The 13,125-nt window shown below is 34.1% G+C and overlaps 1 protein-coding gene and 1 long non-coding RNA gene across 7 annotated transcripts; one reads left to right on the top strand and one right to left on the bottom strand.

Moving 5' to 3' along the window:
- The first annotated feature begins 1,702 nt into the window (after nucleotides 1-1,702).
- Nucleotides 1,703-3,193, top strand: LOC111489866. Of its 2 annotated transcripts, XR_002719451.1 has the most exons (4): nucleotides 1,703-1,723; nucleotides 2,648-2,748; nucleotides 2,923-2,982; nucleotides 3,115-3,193. It is a non-coding gene; the product is annotated as an uncharacterized LOC111489866 (long non-coding RNA). The 2 variants fall into 2 exon arrangements; XR_002719450.1 differs by lacking the exon at nucleotides 1,703-1,723 and having other exon boundaries at nucleotides 2,500-2,748.
- A 293-nt stretch (nucleotides 3,194-3,486) lies between these two features.
- On the bottom strand, nucleotides 3,487-12,552 carry LOC111489865 (S-adenosylmethionine carrier 1, chloroplastic/mitochondrial-like). 5 transcript variants are annotated; one of them, XR_002719448.1, is made up of 14 exons: nucleotides 12,481-12,552; nucleotides 11,274-11,381; nucleotides 9,389-9,471; nucleotides 8,889-8,965; nucleotides 8,249-8,339; nucleotides 8,017-8,070; nucleotides 7,846-7,941; nucleotides 7,590-7,679; nucleotides 7,338-7,389; nucleotides 6,603-6,664; nucleotides 6,440-6,520; nucleotides 5,904-6,037; nucleotides 5,627-5,696; nucleotides 3,487-3,635 (listed from the first exon to the last, which is right to left on the bottom strand). XR_002719448.1 is itself a non-coding variant. In XM_023138291.1 (13 exons), the coding sequence occupies exons 1-12, from the start codon at nucleotides 12,494-12,496 to the stop codon at nucleotides 5,909-5,911; spliced, it is 939 nt and encodes a 312-aa protein (XP_022994059.1). In that variant the 5' UTR covers nucleotides 12,497-12,552; the 3' UTR covers nucleotides 5,473-5,696; nucleotides 5,904-5,908. The 5 variants fall into 5 exon arrangements, 3 of the variants coding, with proteins under 3 accessions (XP_022994059.1, XP_022994061.1, XP_022994062.1); XR_002719449.1 differs by having other exon boundaries at nucleotides 5,627-5,689; nucleotides 5,905-6,037; XM_023138291.1 differs by lacking the exon at nucleotides 3,487-3,635 and having other exon boundaries at nucleotides 5,473-5,696.
- Between the last annotated feature and the right edge of the window lie 573 nt (nucleotides 12,553-13,125).

Genomic DNA, 13,125 nt, shown 5'->3' with positions numbered 1-13,125 from the left:
TTCTTCAGTGATACTTCACTTAGCGAGCCGTCCTCAACCGCTCCATTTCGTCAGGTTTCTGCTTTGTTTTCGACGTAATGTTTCATTTTCTTTGTTTATGCCTATGAGAACGCGAAGCTTTCTGTTTGGCGGCTGAGACATTGGTGTGATCGAGTAGTTGATGATTTTGAACGTAGGAACTAGTGCTCCGCGAGTTTGATTAGTTCCATACATGTATCTTTTTTACTTTATGTTCCTTCATTACATTTTGATTGTTTTCTGTGAGAATTGAGGCGAGGAAAGAGTAAGTACGATCCAAAACGTTTGTCGTCCTAAATTTTATTTTGTTCTTCGTTTGATCTGTATTTTAGATTGCGCGTCTCGGACTTTGGATTATTGTGCTTGATCGTTTGATTTGAGTTTGTGCGTCTTTAAACCGGTGTTCAGTTCGTATATGCAGTAGTTTTCAATAGTTGAGGCTTTTTCATTCTAAATTTCTTCGTTATTCCTTTGTCATGTACAACCTTAGATTGCGCGGCTCGGATTTCCAGTTATTGTCTATGACTATTTGAGTTGATTTTGAATGTATTTTAAATCGGTGATGCTGTAGATTTCAAGGGTCGTGCACAGGGCGGTTCTGCTAGATTTTTACTTGAGGACAATAAATCTCAAGGAAGGTAGCTAGTCCTTGGAGACTTCCAGTATTTTGTGGTGACTTAAATTTTGTTTTCTGTATTATGTTATTTTGAGGTCTGAAATGTTTGAAAATCTATTTAGTGATAGCATCATGCAAGCTTTCAATAAAGAGCTTGAGGAGGCCGTTAAAGCTTTCGGTCAAAGATGTGGTAGAATTTCTAGGATCTACAGGTAATTCTAAGAGTTGTAATTCCCTTATTACCACGTGAAGTAGGCCTAGTTTGTGTGCTGACGTCTCTCTCGCTTTCCTTTCCTTGCTCTTGGATGCTTGATCAGTATTGGAGACAGCGTGCAAGGGTTTCCACTGGTAATCATTCCAAAATGTTGGTTCTTGTGTTTATTCTAAATCTTCTCTCCATAATATCTCTGCTTTTAAGCCGAAATTATCAATGTCTGATAAATGCTGTCATCTGATATACACTAGTGGGTAATGGAAATCTCTGACAAGCCAGGCCAGGGAGGCAAAACCTGCATTTAAGGTGAATGGTCTACTACTTGCATATAGTAGTCATGAATGACTGCCCATCAACACACCGGACGGCTTTCATTAGTGAATTTTTTTTTGTCCTCCAGTAAACATTAAGTTATAGGGGGGGAAAAGGTATCTCTTGCATGAATGATTGATAATTTGAAACACGAAACTGTAAACTCTAACATTACTGTTGTTATTTACCTGTTCTGTGGGGCTATATGCCATGATGAATTGCTAAAGCATGCGTCCATTGTCAAATTTCCGAATTATTAGTCATCTTTGGTCTACATCGTTGCTCTTTGACTGCATGTACTATATAGAAAGAAAAATCATAGGGTGAAAAGCAAGAAAGCTCTTCGACTGCATGTACTGTTTATCTGTATGTATAGGCCAAGTGTAGAATTGAATGGAGTATTTTTTTTTATAAAAGCACCTGTGGACTTTCTCGAGGAAGTTTGTAATGATTTTATTTGATTTTCAGTACATAGGTAATGCACATGGAGATGAGCCTGTTGGCTGATAGCTTCTTTTGCAATTTGCTAACTGAATATGTGATAGCACCTGAAGGATCCATTTGTAACTTACATATTTTATCTTCCATTTACATACATATCCATTCTCGTTCATATTCACCATGTCACATACATCAGTTTTGGACTGAATCTATTAATTGTTGCAATTACATTTCCAAACTCCATTATAGTTTTTTTTTTTTTTCCCTCCTTTATATTATAATTCCTAGGTTTGAGAAAAGAGATGAATTCACACTTTAAATACAAATGGACTTTTGTTGTTGATTTAAGAATTATTATTATTGTTATTTATATTTTCTAAGTTTGCACCTGTTATGTCGCTCTCTACTCTCAGCATCCCAAACAGTAGCATATTTTCTTAATTTCAGGATTTTCCCATCCTTTTACCTATGCCAATGCACGTGAAATGTCTTGTAGTGAGGAATTGCCCAGCGATCAATAAAAAGTGGTGACCTATTCCTCTATTAGGAATACTTCATATTTCTTGTCATATGAATAATTTCCGATGTATGGAGTAATCATTACATGCATGATCTTTCCCCCGAGATCTACCATCTCTTTAGTTTAATAGAGGGATAGGTCGTCTTAACTTTTATGCCGGAGGGGTTCCTTCTTGTCCAATGGCACCACTAAAGGCTTCGGAAGCTTCTTTCTAGGGGCCTCCCATGTCTAAAGACGAATCTTCTTTCCTACCAGTCTATTGGTTTTCTCCTGAGATCAACTACTTTTCAACATTAAATGGCCAAAACCAATTCTATGAAGTTACACATTCACTTAATATCAGTTCTTTGTCATCAACTATGACGGATATGTACGACAACCTGAAAGTACATTTTAGAATTAATGAATTACTCTCTTTTAATTAAATGGAAATGAATGCTTATATCACATCCATGCATCATGATTCTGAAGTTGATGAATTGCTCTCTTTTAAAGTCATTTTAGAATTTTCACAAGATTGCTGCAGGTACCCCATATATGGTGGCATGCAAGACTGGAACTATATATACGGTTGCTTTTTTGAGCTGATTTTAGAGATTACAGAATAGATGGCCTCCTTCTAATGAGGTTGGAGCTGAGTTCAACCCATCCCTGCTTCAATAGAAAGGAATAAAAGACTTGTTATTCCATTACTCTCAATGAAGTGGAAGCTTATAAAGTATTGGCTGTCAATTTTGCTCCTGTGGATTTTAGTGATCTTTGCCATTCACATGACTGCCGTTTAATCTAACATACGTGCAGCTTGCTACCATTTTTTAGTACAAGTTGAGCTTGTTAAAGCCTGTTGCAAGCCTTATTCAGGTACACCTTAGTTGTCTTTGAGTTGCATTTACGTCTGTCAAACTAATTGCAACTCTATTCAATGAATTTTAAAGATCGTTGAAGACCTCTGCTTTGTAGCTAAGTTACAAATCATTAATATGTTCTATTCAGACAGGCATACATGGAAGAATTTTTTTCATCGGAGTTGAAGGCCGTTACCTGCAACCATTACACTCAGGGGAATAGATTACTCGGTACTTTCAAATCTTTAAATTTTCTTTGTGTTATTCTGCAATTAATTATTTGGGCATCCTTTTTCTTTCATTTTGTATTTTAGCTTCTACACCTGCCACGCCTTTTCAGAAAAAGCTCAAGCCCAGACAAAAAATTTGCTAACGATGAAATTGAACTATTACCATAAATGATAAAAAAAAATTTAACTTATCGTATTCAATTGAATTAGATTTACACCAAATAAGTTCATAGGAAAATGTTGTATATACTGAGAGGTGAACAATCTACCTAATAAATATTCTTAAATTTAATTGACAGTAAGTTTGCCGACTCTATCACCTGTTAGCTGCACCAAGACAGAAATATGAAGGTAAGTGCTTCCGTTTCCCTTTTTTAACTGTTTTATGTGTAGTCTTGATCTTTGTGAAGCATGCTGAAATTCTCCATGTCCTAGTCTCCTAGGTGAATTTTAAACACAAGATTCCAGGTTAAGATGAATTTCGTATGATATTGCTAAACAATGGTCATGATACAGTTTGTGTTTTAGAACTTTTTATTCATCCTTCCTAACCCTTGGCATCACATTTAACGAAATTTAATTTGCCGGTCTCCAACAGACTTATTTTTTTTCTTTCTTTCTTTCTTTTCTAATTTCAAATTGCTTGGGGTTTCACAAGAGTGTTTAAAAAAGTCAGATAACCCAGAGAATTCAATCAACCTAATTCAATTCATTCGGTTTGGATTGAGTTATCAACTTATTTAGGATAGGTTGAATCTGTGGGTTATTTGAGTTATCCACCCAAATTTATTGTTAATTTTTTTAAAAAATATTTTTTTTACTGATGGTACAATTTTTTATACATATATTTATGTAAACTTTATTTAACTATATAATTTTTTTTTATTATTCCATAATTATTTTATTTAAGTATTGAAATTGAGTTTATTACATATTTTAACATTTTACTTTTATTAAAAATAAAATTTTGAATAAATGACACCCCATTTAAAAAAATATTGTTTTTGTTAAAAAAAAAATAACAAATCAAATAATTATGTTTGGTCGAAAAGTTATCTTAACCTCAACCAATCCATCGTTATGGACAAAAAATGTGCTATTTGTATTTAAGTTGTGCCTTGGCTGAATATCTGATAATGAGCATATAAAGCTGCCTCTTGTTTGACATATTGATTTTTTGAATATATATACATATATACATATATATATTGAAGGAAAAGTAGTTTATCATGTGCTTATGACGTAGGACACTGAATATGGTCTACTGTAGACATGAATGTATTACCATATTCTTTTCTGTTTTATTGTTTGTTTGATTACGAGGTCATATTTTGATAATCTTTTAGTTTTTTGTTTCGAAAATCATATTTGTTTTCTCACTTTTTTTACTTCTTTTGGCGAGCTGCTCTCCTTTTAATCACATTTGAATTCTACCACTTTTTTTAGTTTTCAGAATTTGACTTATTTTTTAAAACACTAACTTAATTTTCAAAAAACAGAAAATTTTAAACAAAATTGTTAATCAAACCGCTCCTAAACAAATGATTATCAAACCACTCCTGTCCAATAATAGGGTATTTTCTATCTTGCTAGCTTCAAATAATCTCCTGTCCAAGAATTCACTTTAGTGAAAATTGCTTACCACAAGTGTTTTTGTCACATATTAATGTAGTGAAAGAGTATTCAAGTGTCGTGATCAGGATTGGTCTTTTAGTTTCTTTTAGTTTATTCAAGTACCACAAATACGATCGCACGAGTCAAGAACACTAAGGCTTTAAGCCCATTTCTTGTTTTAGGTATTATTTTCTTGGCTGTTGTTTTAGTATTCATTTGCTTTTTATTTCAGACGAGGATGAAATCTAGACTTTCCAAGTGGGGTCTGAAATCGTTTTATTTTGTTTATTTATTTTAGGTTACTTTTCATTTATTTCCCCCAAACAAAAAAATAAAAAAGAAAAATTGGGTGAGTTCATGTTGTATTTCTTTTTAAAATTTCTGTCTGAATTCTTTGATTTTCTGTACCATTTTGTGGTGATCTAGAATTTTAGGTAATTGAAACTGTTGCAATCAAGTAAAAATCACTCCCTCTTTTTCCACCATTTGCTTTAGGATTAAATCTCAGTTTGATCAATTCTTAGAGCTTCATCATTTTAGTTTTTTTAACTTAAAAAATGATTGTTCGTTTTGGGCTCTAAATAATATGCATTTTGTTACTATTTTGCTACTTAATATTCACTCCCTTAGTACTCACTCAACCAACTTACACAACTGTAATAGATGTCTACATCATCAAAGTTTCATTATCTATTATTTAAGAGTAAATAAAGTTAAGGGATCTTATGTTCATTTTAAAAGTTTTGGAGAATTTAATTTGAAAAATTGTGGGGGCAAACGAGACTTCGACCTTTGTTTTGGAGAATTTCTTGATACCTCTAGAATCAATGTAAGAAGACAAGTCGTTGAACGCCCCAGTTCCAAACCTGGCCGCGCTTCGCTTCTTCTGTATTCCACAAGTGTAACAAAGCAGTCAGAAGCACTAGATTTAAATGAATCAATTCCAATTTTAAAATGAAATTATGCTTGATCAAAAATGTTATAATTTAAAAAAGAAAACGAGGGGAGGAAGAACAAATGAAAATTAATAGAGGAATCAGGCCCATGTTTAAAGACGAAAAAATAATAAGATGTTAGGCCTTAAAATGATGACCTGCATCATCGCGGCTGGATGGGTTTCTCAGGCATTGGGCATCTCTTATTAGCAAGCATCTGCTTTGTTTGTTCAAGAACGCCGAAAAATATAGCGCCTCCTAACCCTATCCACAATACCCTTGGCCCTATGCCCTGCAATAACAAATAGACTCACAATTTATTTGGTTCGTTTTGTAAGAGAGGAAGTTCGTGTCGTATCTCTTCGTCATAGAGCTAGTTGGGTGGTACGTAAGTCCTGGACTCTTTGAGTGGAGCCGTTTGAGTGATTTAAGGTTTTAGATCTATTATTTAATCATCATCATCATTATTATTATTTGTTATATTAAACAAAATGTTTATTAATTTTGAGGTAGGTTTCATTTATAACTCTAAGACTTTATCTTATTTTAATGGAAAAAAAAACGTTCAAGAGTAAAAAAGAAAATTTTCAAAATTTGAGAATATGATTAAAGACTTATCTCAAAGTTCAATAGTACGTATGATTTAATCTAATATAATAATAGTAATCTCAGGTATGAAGAACAAGCAACAAACCTTTAAAAAGGCACGTGCTCCTTCTTCCTTCATTATGGTCCTACAACAATCACGAATACCTTGATATTGACTACTTGATCCCTGCGTAATATTAAAAACCAAGTAAGCACTTAAGATGGCTTTCTGCCCCAAGAAAAAGTTGGAGTAGCACATGAATCAGTACCTGAACCATAAATCTAGTTTTGATCACATCAAGAGGAGTGGTTATAGCCCCAGTAATAGCACCTACAGAGGAAAATGATCCCGCAAAGCGAAATAGAACAAAATTTTCAAGATCAACATAATGCATAAAACATGTACTCTCAATCAAGAGCTAGGAGGTTTGAATCCTCCACCCCACATGAAGTCAAAAAAAAAAAAACCAAATCAAATATTATTTTTCCAATTCCGTGAAAGCAACCTCTTTGGGAGGTTAAACGAAATTCTGCTACATCATGATAGTTTTCTTTTTCACAATGTGTTAAGCATGAAATGCATGATTAGGCTATTTACGTGCACAACCAGATGTCGGTCAAGAATAATTTGGCATCATAAGGTGAGTGCATGTCATTGTGGAGAAAGGGTCTAGATTAGAGAAACTGGAAGATGAATATTGCATATTTGTAGATACTAGAAACAGCTCCTAGCCACCTGCACATAACGAGTCCACTTGAAACATCCATAATTTTACGCGCTAAAAGTTCCATGGGACCAATATATGCAATGGTGAATAAGAACAAGATCTGTAATCAATTTTAGTTGGACTGACATAGTAGAGTCCAACTATTCAGTTTATAATGTTCCAAAGATGAACCAATAAAGAAGAAAACATTAAGTGCTTCGAGTTCTGAACGTTATGAAATTCCAGCCCGAACTCTTATAAAAACAAAAGAAGAAAAGATGTCATTCGATGATTTACCAGAAAAGGCACCAATTATAGCATTCTCAGGGTCATTTGGATCTCTTTGCGCCTGCATCAAGACGTACGATATTCATTCTCCTTAACAAAATTGTAAACTGGCCATGAGTTGTTAACATTTCACCTTAACAAAGAATAGTGGATGGAAAAGTAGAAGCCTATTAGTTGATGGAATAAGTTAAAGATTACAAAATCTGTCTTATGGATTATTTTGTTGCATTTGTTCTGAAAGAGAGATTGTATTGAACTTACCGCTAGCTTGTACCCTATCCTAAGTTGTTCGTAAATGCAGAACTGAATGGCATCAAATGGCAAATCTCGTAGTAAGAAAGATCCATACCCCTGAGACATCAATCAAAGAAACAGGAAGGCGATCAATTACCAATATGCAACCACAAGAAAAATATACACTCTTTTGCAATAGATTGGTAAAATATTTATCGAATAATGACGGTGAAGGACGTTTGGTGTAATATGAAAAGATCAGTAATAAAGTGATTACTATTACCGCATAAAGGCCTTTAAAACCTTCCCTTGAAACAATAACGTGGACAGCATTCGATGTAGATGCAAAGTGGCTGGTCTGCATCCTTTGCTTAACAACCTGGAAACAATGAACGAATAATGAGCTCAGCAAGCATGGACATAATATTGTGATAGGGCAGCTAAATTTAGCTACCTCTGTTGGTACACGGATGATCGATGAAGCCACTCCTCCTATGACACCTGCAGTCTGTAGGTAGCTTGAACACCTATTAAATTAACAAATAAAGAGCTCTATCCAACATTCTGATGCAATAGTTCGCTCTAAAATATCATTGGAAGAAAAGGACGGAATGCAACTTATGGACTTTTTTCTTTTAACAAAATAGCGTAGCCGAAGGGAAAACATGGTTGGTGGTAAATCTTACCAGATGAGCTAAAGCATTGAGGTTTTCAGGGAGAGAATTGAGCAATTTCTGCTTGGTCGGTTCATATACACCAACGAAAATGGCAGTGGCACTGATAATAGTGAAATTATAGAACATTAAGCACAGACGTCATATGATGAGAAATAAAATCAATTGCTGCATTAGAGAACCAACACACATAATTTTAACTATGACTATTTCAATATATTAATGGTTGAACAGGAATTGTAAGCGACTCAATAACAGCCAAAAATCAAGGCACAAAAAGGTCCACGGTGCAATAAATTCTGAAAGCAAGAATTGATGTTTAAACAAAAATTGGTTTTCACTCAAATAAAGACATGCCGTTGCTACAGGCCAAAACATCAACATGAACAAAAAAAATTAAAGATTACTTAAAGGTGTTAGGAAAAAAATTACTAGAAACCAGATTAAAAAGAAAAGGCATTTAGAGCGCGAGACATTCTCATCTTCCATACAAACTAAGGGACTTTTTCAGTTTCTCATATGATATACTTTCATATTCAAACACGCATTAGAGAAAGATTTCTGTTCAAGTTAAAATAGAGCTCCGACATTGCAAACGTGATACATTTATCCAACATAGCAGAGGAGATGATGAAAAATATCGTACACTTACGGTAACATCCCAACAAGATTTGCAGCCAATCCAGAATAAAGACCCTTTAGTACAACTTTTCCTCCTCCATGAACAGCCTAGCAAAAACCATGATTGTATAATTCTGAAATCACCAGGTGCTACACATTCAAAAGCCAACATATGACAGAATAAAAGCACGAAGGCCCCTATAGTTTGTTCAATGAGCATAAGAAAATCAAATGGGTAGACGGGTAAGGATATGACTTAAGCAAGGGAATGAAGTGCTTCAGCAATAGCTAGTAGAGATTGTATAACTAATCAATCCAGGACAAATAATTTCAATGAAAAAAATAAAAATATCAGTCTCCAAGAAGCAGAACGTTTGAATAGACGAAATAAGAGCACAGCACCTTAAAAGTATTAAGTGAACAGAATAATTGCAAAAAACAGTTGAAACCAAAATTTTAAGGATCGAACGTTCCAGGAGCCTAAAAGATATTCACTATCCAATTGGAAGTAAACTCCGCATATAAGGCTACCTGTAGACGAGTTTTTACTGTATCAATTGGATATAGAGCAGCTTCTACAACGAGGCCAGCAGCACCTCCGGCTATAGCCCCTTCTGCAAAAGTTCATAACAAAGGAAAATTAGAGATGATACGAAATTGGGACAATCTTTACAAATTTCAGGTGTGAGAAAGAAAATATTTGGATACATGAGCAACTTCAAACGTAGAAATCACTAGCGAGTCATGGTCAATATAATGCTGTTTAAACTGTTCATAGCTTTATGAGATAGCGTGATAGTTAGAACAAACTATTAGAAGCCTTGAAGACTAAAGGGCTTATAATCCTTTGGATACAGGTGCGAAGGAAGAGGAATGATTTAATTGGGCATTTCCATCATATAGATATTGTGTTTCAGGGGAGTTTGAAATGATGACTTCATACACATAATATATTGTACTCAATAATACCATGTTTTAAAACTTGCAACATAAACTAGGCACACAAGCATCGTGATGATTCTCAGAGAGTTTGGCTCCTTAGGGACTTTGGCCGTCTCTATGAGAATCTGAAACTACATAAGTACTGGTTTTCCAAGCACCTGGGAAGTTCCTCTTTCTCTCAGAATTAGTAATATCCTTTTTTCTTAATGATAAGAATAGTTTCCTGACAAATGAGTGAATGAACAAAAGCATACAAGGAACCCAAGGAATTGAAAGTTCCTCTAACATATGCTTATCAAATAAAGCTCATAGTTACAGAAAGAAAGATCTATGTCCATGTGAAAAGTTAGTCACCCTTAAGGAAAATTACTCTCCCATAAGACACGTCAATCCCGAAAACACACTTTGATTCTTGATAAGGAATATACTTAATGAATAAAATTAAGATTTGGAACTTTGTCTCGTCAGTATTTACCCAAGAAGTCCACTTACACGTTAAAATTGTTCCTTTGCGAAACAAAAACCCAGTTTGTTTCACAAAGAAATAATACTAAAAGAATAAATTAGAAAATATTAACTAAATATATAAAGGATTTTTAAAACCTTGTATAGGAAATCTAAATGGAGTTTTGCTTTATTTTTTCAGCAAGAGTGCAGAAGGAATTATTGATCAGAGACACTTGTTCAGAAAGTAAAAGAAAAAGGGAAACACAGTGGAAGCAATAATCAAAACCTCGACGTTTTTTGAACGGAGAGAAAATATTGAGAAACAATGCGAGATTGGGATCCAAAAGATGAAGGAAACAACTTCTAATTGAAGTGAAGCAAAAATTGGTGATACAAACTTCTCATGAAAGGCCACACTTCATTAAGTACAAGAATGAACCCTATTTAGCCAACCTAAGGCATATATCCTCGACCAAGAGAGTTTGATCTCCCAATGTTGTTCAACTAAAAAAAAATCTTTAGGACAACCACCAACTTAAGACTTAAAAGGCAACATTAAAAGTGGAAACATAAAAGTCAAACAACTGAAAATGAAACTTAGAAAGACAAAAAAAACTGAAATTTTAATCTAATTTTAAAGAAGGAAAGTTAAGAAACTAAAACTTAAAATTAAGTATAATTAAAAGAAAAAACTCATGACTCTACAATGCAGCGTCTGGATAATAGAGAGAAACGCTCAGTTAGTAAAATATTATTACTACATTTTTGCATGGAACCATAAATTTTACTTTCCTCCTTGGGTGTGCTCAATTCTAGTAATCAGATAATTAGTGCAAGCTGAGCCATGCTCCAGTATAGGCATGCTCTGAGAGTGTTTCCTTCCATTATATATGTTCTTACTATCATTCAAGCATGTCTCTGCATATTGTGCACTGAGACTTGAACTGTGTACATCAGATCAATCATATGGAATGCTTAAAAGTTAACCACGACTTCGTTCAAGTTTAATAAATTAAATAATACCTACCATATAAGGTACGTACAAAATCAAACTCCTTATTTTCTCCGACATTAAGTATTGCAGAAAACTTGACGGCCTTATTTTTAGCGTCTTTCACCTCGTGCACTAAAATATCTGTATGATAAATCAATTTTTCATTACAAACTGAACCAGAAGTACGAAGAAATTAAGTGAAAATAATAATGGTTATTAAAATGATAACAAGATTAGATAAACTGTTGGAGCTTGAAGAGATGAATATCGTAAACAAGCAAAAATTCCACAAAGACCCAAGCCTCGAAGCTTAAAATTTATTTCGATTACTGACAAGTGATAAGTTCATTCGAAACAAAAAGTCAGCAACAAGCAATGACATGATCGTGCCAGGTAAAGCACAGAATTCATGGACTTCGGAATCTCGTAAAAGAAACGGAAGCAACGGAACGGCAGCTAAAAGTCTCGAAGTTATTATAAGCATTCTTAATGATTTCGCTAAGGACGAGAATCAAGCCAAATTTGACAATAAGCAGCAGGATGGAGTCCGATTCTCGATTCTCGGTTGACTACTGAAAATAACTGAGAAACTAATGAACTCCAAACTGAAATATTCGGATCAGTAAAAGAGAACCTCCAACAAGGATTTCGTGTTCGTGGAAGAAATCTTAGTTTCATTACCGCCGTAAAGTAAAAGCTCCTTCACGACATTTTATTCCTATCAGGAAATAACAAATTACTCGTACAGCGCGCTCGTAAACAACGCTAAATAATAACTATGCTAATCGACGACTACTTTCGTCGTCTACATTCATCAAGCAACGACGAAATTCAAGTTCATCAAAATTGTTCCAGAACAAACTTATGATGGCAGTTCCAGTCCAAGCCAAGAAATAAAAAACAAAAAACAATAACGAGTTAAATTTTCAGATTATTGACGGCGCGATACAGATTGAAGTGAACAAAAATCTCCACATCGATACTATCTCGTTTCGATAATGAAAACACGAAATGGAGAAATCAATACAAGAACGAGCGTGAAAAGTGAGAAAATATGAATTTCTCTAGTGAAATTCCTGTTAGCAGACCGAGAGCGACGAGAATCAATGGCAGCTCGTTCGCTTTCGCCATTAACGAATAGATAAACTTCAAAATTTCAACATTTTTTATAGCAAGAAAGAAGAGACGGAGATCAAACAACAAAAGGAGATCGGATAAGATAATTTTCGTAAAAAATTACCAGGTGAATCTCTCATTCTGGCTGAATTCTTCAGAAGAGTGAAGAGTGGAGACCCGACGCGCCAAATCCATTCAAAGAAAGAGAAAGAGGGTTACATCTCAGTTTATATACCTCTGGACACTGGCTTTACGGCCCATTTTTTCGTCGTCAAAACAAAAAAATTCCTACTAATTTTGTTATTTATAATTGTTTTCAATTTAATCTTTATGCAAACACGACTCCGACGGTATGAACATTTAATGCATAAGTTTTCATTTTGCTTTGTTTTGGAATTTTCCAATAGGCTTCCTACTAAGAATATTTATTTTAATAATTTGAAATTAAGGATCATCCCGACTGTTCAAAATTAAACGCTTAATTTTGTGAAATTTTATGATTGGGTAGTAAAAAATAAATATGCAATTTGTTGGTTCCATAGTAACTATCAATTATTTTAAGTACTTTTTAACCATAATTTCATGTTCTATTTATCGCTCTCATTCAAATACAATTTCAACTCATTAATATACCATTCCTTCTTAGCCTCTCAAATCTTTTTGTTTGCTTGTTTTAATTAGGCAAACATTAACTAATTTGATCGGTATTTTGCACCTGTTGCTCTACAAAATTTGACTTTTTATCAATAGGTTGGGTAGCGTATCAAAA

The sequence above is a fragment of the Cucurbita maxima genome, unplaced genomic scaffold (genome assembly GCF_002738345.1).
Source record: "Cucurbita maxima cultivar Rimu unplaced genomic scaffold, Cmax_1.0 Cma_Scf00014, whole genome shotgun sequence".
NCBI lineage: Eukaryota > Viridiplantae > Streptophyta > Magnoliopsida > Cucurbitales > Cucurbitaceae > Cucurbita > Cucurbita maxima.
The sequence above is the reverse complement of the archived record's forward strand: the minus strand, read 5'-3'. Positions and strand labels throughout refer to the sequence as shown.

What these genes read in the sequence shown, in the direction of transcription:
- LOC111489865 (XM_023138291.1), bottom strand. An exon ending in CAGTAAAAACTCGTCTACAG is followed by an intron (nt 8,966 to 9,388) that starts GTAGCCTTATAT and finishes GGTTTTTGCTAG; the next exon opens with GCTGTTCATGGAGGAGGAAA. An exon ending in GGATAGGGTACAAGCTAGCG is followed by an intron (nt 7,390 to 7,589) that starts GTAAGTTCAATA and finishes GTCTTGATGCAG; the next exon opens with GCGCAAAGAGATCCAAATGA.